The following is an 11,442-nucleotide window of genomic DNA, read 5'->3' as shown; positions in this document are numbered from 1 at the left end:
AAGAGCACATATGTGCTATATCTGCAATAAAAGGAGAGGCAATTATAGGTTTTGCTAAGTGAATTTTGTTTGTGAACAAACGGGCTGCAGGAGCAGAGTCCGCAAGGTGCCAAAGAACAAGTGTGTTGTCAGGGCAAAGCTCTGAAAGCAAACACAGCCCTGATTTGAAACAGCCAGCTCCAAAACTGGAAAGAAATTTGAGGTTTGTAGGGGTGCCTTTGGTAGCTTTTGGAACAACAAAGGAAAGGATTTGTATGGCAGAAGTAGCCATGGCATAAAGGGCTGAAATAATCAGATAATGACTTTGCCAAATGCAGGTGGGAAAAGATGAGATAGGTTCAAGCCACATCAAGGGGCCACAGGTGTTTGAAACAGAGCACTAAAAAGGAGCTTTTTGTACAGTAATTCCTGGCAGAGGGGGGAAAGGGAATAGGGGTAAATAAACTTTAAGCAGAGGAACAGCCTAACTGAAATCCTTTCACTGTGAGGAACTCCTCCCGCAGCCTTGACAGAAAAAGTTGGTCTGTGCGTCTATGAAGTATACAGTGAGCTTATGTGTCAACAAGGCAGTGTTAGGACTTGAAGTTTCTGGAATCACTGTAGCAGGTTGCGAAGGGCATAGATTGAAAAACCAAAAGCACCAAGTGAAAGAGCAGAGCTGTGTGATGACGACCGCACCCCCTCTTGACTAAGCTCAAGACATAAGCAAATGACGAGAAGCTTGAAAACAAGAAAGGCGAACATGTAGCCAGCTGTTTTTCTTCTGCCATCAAATTGTGAATGTCTCTTGGTATCCTTTATGATATGGCTTCAGGGGAAGGGCAGGCAAACGTGAGAGAAACACCTACATTTGCCCTTTATCTTGCATTTGTACTTTACCTTGCATTTACCATAAACTGTGATCGGTAGGTACTTAAAACATGGGCATGACTTGTTTTATTGCTGTGTACAAATTTGTCCAGGGCGCCCTGAATTGATAGTGTTATACATTATACTTGCTTTTCACTGGTGTAAATTGTTACCTACGACCTCCTAGCAGAAGCTGAGAGGCCTTTCTGTCCATGGTTTCCATGCCCAAAGAAGATCTTCAGCTCTTGCACTGTTTTCTAATGTTCAGAAAGATTATTTGGTACAGTGTGTCCAGCACAGGCTGGCTGATCATCACGTCAATTTTTGATTCTTTCTCTGTTGCTGCACGGACACATGACAGCAGGTGTAGTTTCTCTGTACCTGCTATTTTAACCTGCTTTAACACCTGAACATGTCCCTTAAAATGTTTTGCATATAACTTATGGCCAGATTCTTTTGCTGCATGTAAAGGTCTAAGCCACTAGGCAAAGAAAAGGGTTTTCTAGATACTTTTTTTTCATTTTCTTCCCTGCCTCCTTCAAGTGACAGTTTCTATGCATTGTCTAACAACATAATTGTGCTTGGCAACTTAGGTGATGTTGATTTTTTTCTTATTATGTGAAGGGCCGTTTTTTCATTGGATTGTTTTCATGATTGAATGGGTTCTTCTCAAGGTGAGGACCATCTGAATTCCCTCAACAGCATCATGGTCTAACATCAACAGTTCTTTTCAGTGGCCTCCACTGGCTTTCCACACTAGGCAAAACTTTCTTTAATTTAGCAACTTCCAACAAATTAAACACTTGTGTAATGTGTAGAGTCCTAATAGGCATTTTAGGTGGATAAAGCTCCCTGACTGCAGAGTTGCTGAGACTCTTTTTTTTTTTTTTTTTCCTTTGACACAGTGTGCAGCAGAGAAGAAACTGAGAAACCTGTGAGCCCTTCCCCATGCCGTGCAGCCCCTGCTACAGAAACCCAGTGGGCTCCCTTTGGCCCCGGCTTCTCCTTTTAACAAGCAGCCGCAAACCCCCCTGAATTAATCTGCATATTCACATGATCGCAAATGACCCGCAGCCGGTGCTCTGGCTCTCAAGTACCCTTCGCCCGCACGGAGCAGCAGGTAGGGGAGCGTGGGGCTGGCGAGCTGCATGGTTGGGAGCCGTGCCACCATCACCACCCCCACCACCACCATCATCCCCCCCCGTCCCGAGCCCACCCCGCCGAGCGCCGCTCGCCCGCCCCACCGCCGCTCCGCGCCCGCCGGGCAGGCATGAGCGACGGAGCGGCCGCTCCGCGCCGCGGGTGAGTGCGCGGCCCTCCGCGGGGCGCGGAGGGAGGGAAGGAGGGAGGGAGAGAGAGAGAGAGAGAGAAAGAAAGAAGAGGGAAGGGGCGGCCCGCCCAAACACGGTGTTGACTTTAGGGGAAAGCTTCGGGGAGGGGGGTGCGCGGCTGCGGGAGGGGAGCCCCTTCTCCGCGCCCGCAGGGATATTTTCTCCCCTCTTACTCGGTTATCTGGTCACGGGAGGGGCGCGCAGCTGAGCTGACTTCCCTGCGCCGGCGAGGGGCTCCGGGGTGCTGCTGTTCCCCGGCGTTTTGCACCGAGGGATGGCTCCGCAGGGCATCGGGCTCCCCCTCCCCTGAAGGGCTCTACCGGAGCCTTTCAGTCATCCTTAGGTTTTAACGCTGTAGGTGCGAAGGGTTGCAGAGGTTTGCAAGCCCCCCTCCCCTTTTTCTGCGCCCTAAAACTTTGTTTTATTCGCCACTTTAGTCCTGTGACGGTGAGGCGCGTGTGCAGAAAGCCCAGCTCCCGCACAGCCAAAAAGTTGCGGTATCGGGCTCCTAAGCCTCTCCTCCCCGCCTCCTGTAGGTACCCATGTCGGTCGCTCATTGAACGTTGTGTTGGAAAATGAGGCGAAATGGTTATAAGCGAGCCCTGCCATGGTGCGTTTGTTTTGCAACAGTAGCCTGTCCCCCCTGCTTTTCCCCCCACACCCCTAAGCTGGCAAGAGGGTGCCCAGTGTCCATTTGAGCGACAGGCGGCTGTGCCAGCACAGGTCGGGGAGTAGCTGCGCCTGCTGCAGAGATGCCACTGTAAATAGCCGCCGCACGCACAAAACTTGTGTGCGACTCTGGTGTCGTGTGGAGTGGCTGGCGGCGAGCCCACGTCCAGGCTGTTTGCTCTGCTCCTTGAAATGCTATTAGAAAAGGGAGAATTTTTATAATACTGTTTGACTTTTGCACTGAAGCCTTTGTTATTATTTGTATTGTTATGGTTTTTGAAGCCCCAATCATGCCTGCAGCCCTGGTGGCAACATGACCTGTAAAATCCCACCTTGCATCCTGTCAGACACGGTCCACTGTGTTCATCTTGTAGTCCAGACCAGAGAATTTCAAGTGTGGCCACTTCACATGAAATTAGCGTGTGACCATAACATGAAATTGTCTTTCTGTTTTTCTGTTGTATTTTGTATTTATCTAAGGCAACCAGGAACAACATCTACTCCAAAAAAAATTGTTTTGCAACTTTGATGGCAAATCTTAGCTGCTGGAAAGTCCCATTTCAGTTTCAGACCTCTCCGTCTCATCTCAAGCCTTTAAATTAACTGCATGCTGAAAAAATAGTGGATGTTGGAGAAGGTGTTGATTTCTAGGTTGCTGATAGCCTTTGGATTTAAGTGAAAACCTGGACTCGGGGCTCAAACGCAGTATTAAGCTTTTATTAACATTTGTAGGGTTTTTTGCTGTGGGGAAAAAAGGTGTGCAGTTTGAAAGAAAAATTTGGCTGTGACAGCTGGGCATTTTGCTTGGTGTTGAAATCGTAGAAAAACAGACTGCTTCAGAAAAAGATGTGTGCATTAAAAGTAGATGTTCAGATCATTAACTATCAAAGTATGGCTGACAGTGTAGTTCTACCATTTAGATTTTTTTTTTCCACGTAGAATGCTGTTTTAGGAAAAACAGAAGCTTTCTTTATGTTGATGAGCAAGCTTTTGTGTTTGAGTTATGATGCCTTTGGCTTGCGTGCGGCATTTTTGCATTTTCAGGGCTGTAAATAACATTGATTGAATTAATTGCGCACGGTCTCAATTGGAGTAGCGGTATGAGATCTGCCCTTTGTGGGGGGTAGCCTCCGCCTAGACAGGCCCATCAGCAGTTCAGTAGAAGGTGTGATCTTTTGGCTCTTCCCTCGCTCACTCTTAATACATTCTTCCAAGATGTTCCACAACTAGAAGGAAGCTAACTGCACTATTTACCAAATATACCTATATATATATATACACCAATGTATATATTACTGTATACCAAATACGGACACCATTTTCTGTCTGCTTCTACAGGATGAAGGAATGTAATTAATTTGCAGATCTCACTATTCTCTACATACGGAAAGAGATGGTTAGGCACAGTGGGACAAAGAGGTCCGGAGTCCCCATACCACTCTCTCCCATGCTCCAAAAACCTACATTCGCCCCATAGTGCCCTCGGCGGTTGGAAATTTTGCAGAAGTCTGGACTATAACACCAGGGCTTGCAGTTTGTTCAGGAAGCGAAACTTGGGGAAATCCAGGTTGCATCCCGACTGGGCTAGGGGGGAAAGGGTGGATGAGTGCGGCTTCCCTTGTCTCTGCATCCAAATACCTTTTCCATGGGCTTCAGGATATGCTTCATCCCTATATGAAATCTTCAGCTGGGACATGCCCTGGGAAAATGCTCTTTTGCTTAGTGTGAGTATAGCACTCATGTCCTTCTCAGGCCGCTAAAATAAATTATTAGTGAGGAAGTAGTAAGGGTGTCAGAGGTAAGACTTTAGGTTTCGGTGAGAATCTGGGCATAGGGTTCAAAGGTAAGGATGACCAAATACCTGTGAGCTTCAGCATTGGGGAAGGCAATGATTTTGGAGCCATTTTGAACAAAAGGTCTAGTCTAGATAGTTGGTCATTAACTGGCTGTTAATATGAGATCTTACAAAAACATCTTTCCCTTTTTCTTGAGTTTGACCCAAAATCGGAAGATTTTGGGGTTGGCTTATCTTTTGGAGTTCTATCTTCCATTCTTCTCTAGCAGAGGAGGTCTGCTCAGGTGTCTCGGATGACTAAACAAGCTCTTTACAACAGCCATTTGTAGGAGATAATGTAATTCTTGCTCTCATCTGAGAGTCTAGAGAACTGAGATAGAGTTCAAATGATCTATCCAAAATACACAGTAAATTAGCATAAGAAATGAGACAGGGAAACAAGTTATTTGCTCCAGTCACGGGATTAAATTGCCTTTCCCTAACTCACTGCAACTGTTAAGAAATTCATGGGCCATTCCTCTTGCAATAACTTGAGAGGAGCAGACGTGCCTTTTATGCTTCTTTCTGATGTAAGTGGTATTAAATATGCATTGTAGCTGAGTTACCTTAGATAACTGAGCATAAATCCATCCGTCTTCCACTTGAAATTCTGTTCCCAAATGTAGCAGCTGAATATTCTTTCTTTTGTTTTCTACTTTTTGGAGAGGTTGGAGGTTTTTTGCTTTTGTTTTTAGAGAAGAATCTTGTTAGCATTCCTTAGAAACTCATTAAAATGCTTCCCTTTTGGCTTGTTCTCCTAATTTATTAATACCACAAATAACTTTTCTTTGGTGACCCACTTTCGTAGGTATCTGAACATCTAGCAAAACTGTAGCTCATCAGGAAGGCAGTGTAGACTAATAAATAGCATCTCCAGACAGAGAGGAAAATCAAGACACTTCTTTCTTTGCCACACACCACACGTACAGAAAATATTGCTCTATTTCACAGCTTATTCAGCTTCCTTAGCGCAAAAGAAAGCACTTTATTGATTGCGTGATTGATTTAAAGGTCAGAATTTAGGATTGCATCTATTCTCCTGGCTGAATTCAGTTTTTACCCTACACTCACAGTGAAGAAACTGCTCTTTGCATAAATATAAATTGAAATATTGGTCCATGCGAGTGTTCAAACAAGTAGACTTTATCTTATAGCTCCCAGGGCAACTTCCCAACGCTACACTTGTCAAAACCACTAGGGTTTGACCAAGATGCTGCTTTTTATTGAATTATCGCACCTGCTTTGTGAGAAGTACAGATTTGCTTAGAAAAAGAGGATACCCACTGATAGAATGAGCATGATGGTCGACAGGCCGCTGGAAGTGGTAGGGCTCTATAGACTCTAACTCAGGCAGAGTAGTGTAGAAGAATACACTTATTTTCATACTCCCTTATTTCAAAAGACACAGAGGTTGCTTTTTGTGAACTGAAGCTTTACAGACAGACTTACCACAATTACCACAGACTTACCACATACCTTGTGTCCTGCAGATGCTCGAACACTGGTCATGTTTTAAGGGCAGTCTGCTCTGAGAGTGCAGTTTGTGGTTGCCCCAGCCCAAGGATGATCAGCATTGCCTCCTTCTCTCCAAAGTCTGCTGGATAGCAGCCCCCTAACAGGAGAGCGTAAAGCTTATTTGGTGACTTCTGATGAAGCTTTGTTTTTCTTTTCAGTAAGTGTGGACGTCTGTGTAAGTGTGAGAGCATCATGGTGGCGTTTAAAGGAGTCTGGACTCAGCCCTTCTGGAAAGCTGTTTCGGCAGAATTTTTGGCCATGCTCATTTTTGTCCTCCTCAGCCTCGGCTCCACGATCAACTGGGGTGGAGCAGAGAAGCCCTTGCCTGTAGACATGGTCCTTATCTCCCTCTGCTTTGGACTCAGCATTGCAACCATGGTGCAGTGCTTTGGACACATCAGCGGAGGCCACATTAATCCTGCTGTGACCGTGGCAATGGTCTGCACGAGGAAGATCAGCCTCGCCAAGTCCGTCTTCTACATTCTTGCCCAGTGCCTGGGAGCCATCGTGGGCGCGGGCATCCTTTACCTCGTCACGCCACCAAGCGTGGTAGGAGGCCTGGGAGTCACTGCGGTAATCACTTCTCCTCCGGCTCTTGAACCAGACTAGCTTAGAGCCTCAGAAAATATAATCGGTGTCACGCAGAATAAAGAGAGCTCAAGTAGAGATTTTAAGAGCTTGCTGGTTTATTTACAACATCTAGACAGGGCTTAAAGCCCTCCTTAGGATGGGTTTATGCGGCGTAATACCTATAGCTGTTCTTTTAATAGAAGTTCTCTTTCCTAGAACTTCCCCAAATCTGATGACAGCAGGTAATGTTAATTTACATACACAATTTAAATAATATATGCATGAAATGCCATTTTTATATGGGCTGGGGAGGGGGAAATTAATTCTATGCCATTATGATGGGGATTGAAAAAACATCAATTTAAAATGACATACTTTTGAAATCTAAGCCACAATCTATTTCAGCTTTGTTCTAAACTAATAAGGAATGCCATCAGTTAGCCCTGTTGCAGGACTTATTAAAAATGCACTTGAGCCGCGCACTGCTTAATTTTTAATTGAAATTTAAATTAATTAAGTCAGGGCTAATTAATGAATTTATAATTGAATAGTAAATTACAGTGCTCCCAAGAAAAAAAAAAACGGTGAAGGGGAAGTGCAGCATTTGCAAATCCCTGTGTAAAAATAAACTATTCTTCTGCAATCTAACTTTGAAGTTCTAGTTGGGTGTTACTGTTAAGCCTTCTGTTCTCAGTCCAGCAGTAATTTTCCATGGCTCTCAAAAGAAAATTAAAAAATAAAAAAATTAATTAAAAAAAAAAAAAGGGGAGAAAAGCGTGGTTGGGGGGGAATCTGTACCTCTAAAGTTCATTGTTGTCTTTTACTGTGTACCATTTTAAAATAGCTTTCACTGAAATACAATTAATGTATATGGTGGCTTTCTGATTTACAAAATCACCTTTGCTTCATCTCCTGTGTTTCTTTCCCTTCTTCCAGGTACATGGGGATCTTTCCGCTGGCCATGGACTCCTGGTGGAATTGATAATTACATTCCAGCTGGTTTTTACTATTTTTGCCAGCTGCGATTCAAAACGAAGTGATGTCACTGGTTCAGTAGCTTTAGCAATTGGATTTTCTGTTGCAATTGGACATTTATTTGCTGTAAGTTAATGGCTTCTCTTTAAAAAAAAAATAGACCCCTTGTCCCTTTATGACTACTTCCGAAGTAAACAGAAACTTCTGTGGCCTTTATGGCTGCTATAGCTATATAGCTGCTATATTCTTTATGGATCCATGCCAAAACCTTTTGGAATAGCAGGAGGGTCCCCTTGGGTAGGGAGTTGCATCAGCAGTTTTCTGCCTGTTTATGTGATGACATTGTTAATTTTGTGATAAGACTCAGGAGAGCGACAATACTTGCTGTTAAGATTAGAAGCCGTGGAAAAAACAGGGTGTCCCCGTAATACAAGGACTAGCCGAAATTGAATAACTACCTCCAAGGCTTTAATAACAGGTAACATTTTGTCTCTGCTTTAGATCAATTACACTGGTGCCAGTATGAACCCAGCTCGATCATTTGGACCTGCTGTCATCATGGGGAGATGGGAAAACCAATGGGTAACTCTGTCTTCGTGCTTCCTTCACCGTAGCGACGAGTAGCTATCAGGATTTTTCATACACCGTTTGCTTTTAGTTGTCTGTCCCGGTGCGTCCCATAGAGACCATCAGCGAGGGAGACGGGCACTGACCTGCCACAAGCTTTGGTAGAACCGTGCTCCTTGCCTGGGGCTGCGGTGCAGTATGCAGCGCACTGGAGTAGCGTCTTGCTATTCAGGAGCCGTTTTGTGGAGGTGGTAGCTGGGGTAGAAAGGAAATCATACAAAGAGTTCAAAACAAAAAGAGGCTGAAAGAATTGAACTGCCGGAAAGAAAAATCCTCCGAGGCAGATTGCAAACCCCCCCGGTCACGCTGGTGAGAAGTTATGGAAGTAATTCTGTCGGCTTCGCGTTTCACCTGGTTCTGCGGCAAATTGGGGCGGACGTATGAAAGGAGAGCAGAGACCCTCTGCGATCTGGTTCCCAGGGGAGAACCTGCCTCAGCAAATGCCCGCAGTGGGAGATGGAGGGGTTGCAGTCTGGTCTTTGCAGACCACACCAGATGTTGCCCGCTTCAATTTGAAAGCGTCAGCTTAACTGGGAGTATTTACGCAGGAAACAATTTGATAAACAGATTGTGAACGATGCAGTCATTTTCTATAGCATCTCACTATCGAACTTATTAAAAAACAATTCACATTTTATAAGGGAGAGATGGATTGCAGCTCAGCCTCACCTAATTAAAGACAGGGAAAGCACTTCTAGGGCCGCTTTCGATGAGAACTGTAAGAGCTGTGTATTACAGTGCATATAAGGATTTTCTTGATTTTTAAAGTATGAAGCCCACATTGCTCCCACTGCAGCTAATAACAGAAATAGCATTGTCTTCAGGCCCTAAGGCTCCAATTCTGCAAACACGATACCATGTGTAACTTTGTTCCCAAGAGTTATCCTATTGAGGCAGATTTACCCAGTTATCAGTGAACGGTTTGTTCATACGAAAAACTGCTGTAGTTTTTCACAAGATTAATTATCCATACTCTGAGGGAGCCTGTAACTTATAACTAAAGCTGTAAACAATAAACAAATGTACCGTGGAGGAACTTGTAGGAAAAGCTTAGCCACTGTCCTGGTCACTTGGAAAGATGGCTCTTTCTCCTCCTCCAGTGCAGTGACATTGGTATGCCATTGACAGGAGCCCGTGGGCTTCTGCACCTACTGATGTTACAGACCTGCTGCCTGTCATGTTGAAATTAGATGGGTACCCTACAAAGTTGTGTCTGTCAGCTGCATTTTCTTATTCAAATGAGATAATCAGGTAGCTGACTGTCTGTTGTGCTCTGTGGCATCAGAAGCCAAATCTGGATTATTTTGGAAATGTGAGTCTGAAGTTCTGAAGTAGAACTGTTTGTGCATACACTAGGAAAGTTTCCTTAAAATTTCATTCTCGCCTTGGATGAGAACGCAAAAAGAAAACCAGGTTTCTTCACTAATGTTTATTTTGTGTGTCCTCTTGCAAACAGTCCATATGTGTTATCTACAGCTGGCAGTATGCAATGAAAACTTAGAGAAGGCCTCTTGGAAAAGCAAAAAAAGGTGACCTAGGACTAATGGCATTAACTGCCTAAGAGACTGCCTTTTCACCAATTTCCTATGTGATTTTAGAGCAGTCACTTAATTGCTGAGCTCCAGGTCACCATCTGTGAAACCTATGGCAGCTACAGTTTTCTGCCACGTAAACCGGTATGATGGCAGATTTCATCCCAGTTCATGAAAGCCAGGGAACTATGTGACTATGCATCTCTGGAAGGCAGAGTCAGTTTGAACAATTGGGCCAGGGTATTTTGCAGAAAGTTTTCTGGGTGGAGTCTGAAGGGACATGCTTTTCTGTGATACCCTGGCTTCTTTGTTTGCTCTGGAGCTTAATGCCGTCTCTTTTCCACCTCTTTTTGCAGGTGTATTGGGTGGGACCAATAATAGGAGCAGTCCTTGCTGGTGCTCTTTATGAGTACGTCTATTGCCCAGACGTTGAACTCAAGCGCCGTTTTAAAGAAGTCTTCAGTAAGGCTACCCAGCCGTCCAAAGGGAAGTACACCGAGGTGGACGATAACAGGAGCCACGTAGAGACCGACGACCTGATCCTGAAGCCTGGCATAGTTCACGTGATTGATATTGACAGGGGTGAGGACAAGAAGGGAAGAGATCCATCCAGTGAGGTGTTGTCTTCTGTATGACTAGCAAGAAGCACTGAAAGCAGAGAGCAGCCTGCTAGCACGTCCACAGATATCCTTCCGCCTATTAAAGAAACGGATCTCCTCTAGACTGAGTGTCTACCATTTCTTAAAAGGTATGGTGTGGGCAGCTGCATGGTTGTGGTGTCACCAAACCGTATGCCTGCTCAGTTGGAAGATTAGGACTTTGCTGTAATTGGGATTCCCCATCTCTTATTCCAAATTAAGAGTTGTTCCTAGTATTTTCCTTTCCTTCTTTCTGGAGCAACCCCAAAATAAAAAAAAAAAAAAAGAGATGAAAGCGTTCTTTAATAAATCAGTCAATAATGAGATAAAGATAGAGATGTTTAACATTCAGATTGACAGTTAAGACATATCAGGAAATGCCTATAGACATAAAGACCTACTTATCAGATTGTTCTTCTGACACTTAATTGGCTGTTGTCAGCTCCGATTAGAACATCTTATCCATTAAGCATTCTCTGCGAGGTTCAGGGACAGCACCAACAGTATTTAAGAGTTTTATCCACAGTCAAGCAAAGGAGTATTGTTTCCATTCATGTACATCACTGTTGCCTTGCAGGCTACCTGTGAAAGAACGATACTTTAATAGGTTTAAAAAAAAAGAAATATTCTATCAACCCATCAAATTTCACTCATGTGATTTGCAGTATAAATATATTACCTTCATCCCTTCCCGGGAGTAAATACGCTGAAACTGAATGCTAAAATCTACTGTAATAAGGCTGCAAAGCATTTGACTGTCCTTCATGCTCCCTCTTGTCATTGTCTATCTGGTGAAATACTCTCCTGGGGTTTGACTGTTGACCATTTAGTGTAAGCAGACTCTCAAGGTCATGCAAAGAATATAAAGGCTTTCCTGTTACTTAATAACTCAAATAAAAGAT

General features: G+C 44.2%; 1 protein-coding gene across 1 annotated transcript; it reads left to right on the top strand.

Moving 5' to 3' along the window:
* Nucleotides 1-1,902: 1,902 nt before the first annotated feature.
* On the top strand, nt 1,903-10,537 carry AQP4 (aquaporin 4; the record flags this gene model as incomplete). The annotated part of the gene is given in 6 exon segments (XM_082499702.1): nt 1,903-1,921; nt 1,924-1,969; nt 6,357-6,771; nt 7,705-7,869; nt 8,245-8,325; nt 10,259-10,537. Coding segments are annotated over 6 exon segments (1,005 nt in total).
* Nucleotides 10,538-11,442: the final 905 nt, after the last annotated feature.

The sequence above is a fragment of the Vanellus vanellus genome, assembly GCF_965231255.1.
Source record: "Vanellus vanellus genome assembly, chromosome: 2".
NCBI classification, from domain to species: domain Eukaryota; kingdom Metazoa; phylum Chordata; class Aves; order Charadriiformes; family Charadriidae; genus Vanellus; species Vanellus vanellus.
The sequence above is the reverse complement of the archived record's forward strand: the minus strand, read 5'-3'. Positions and strand labels throughout refer to the sequence as shown.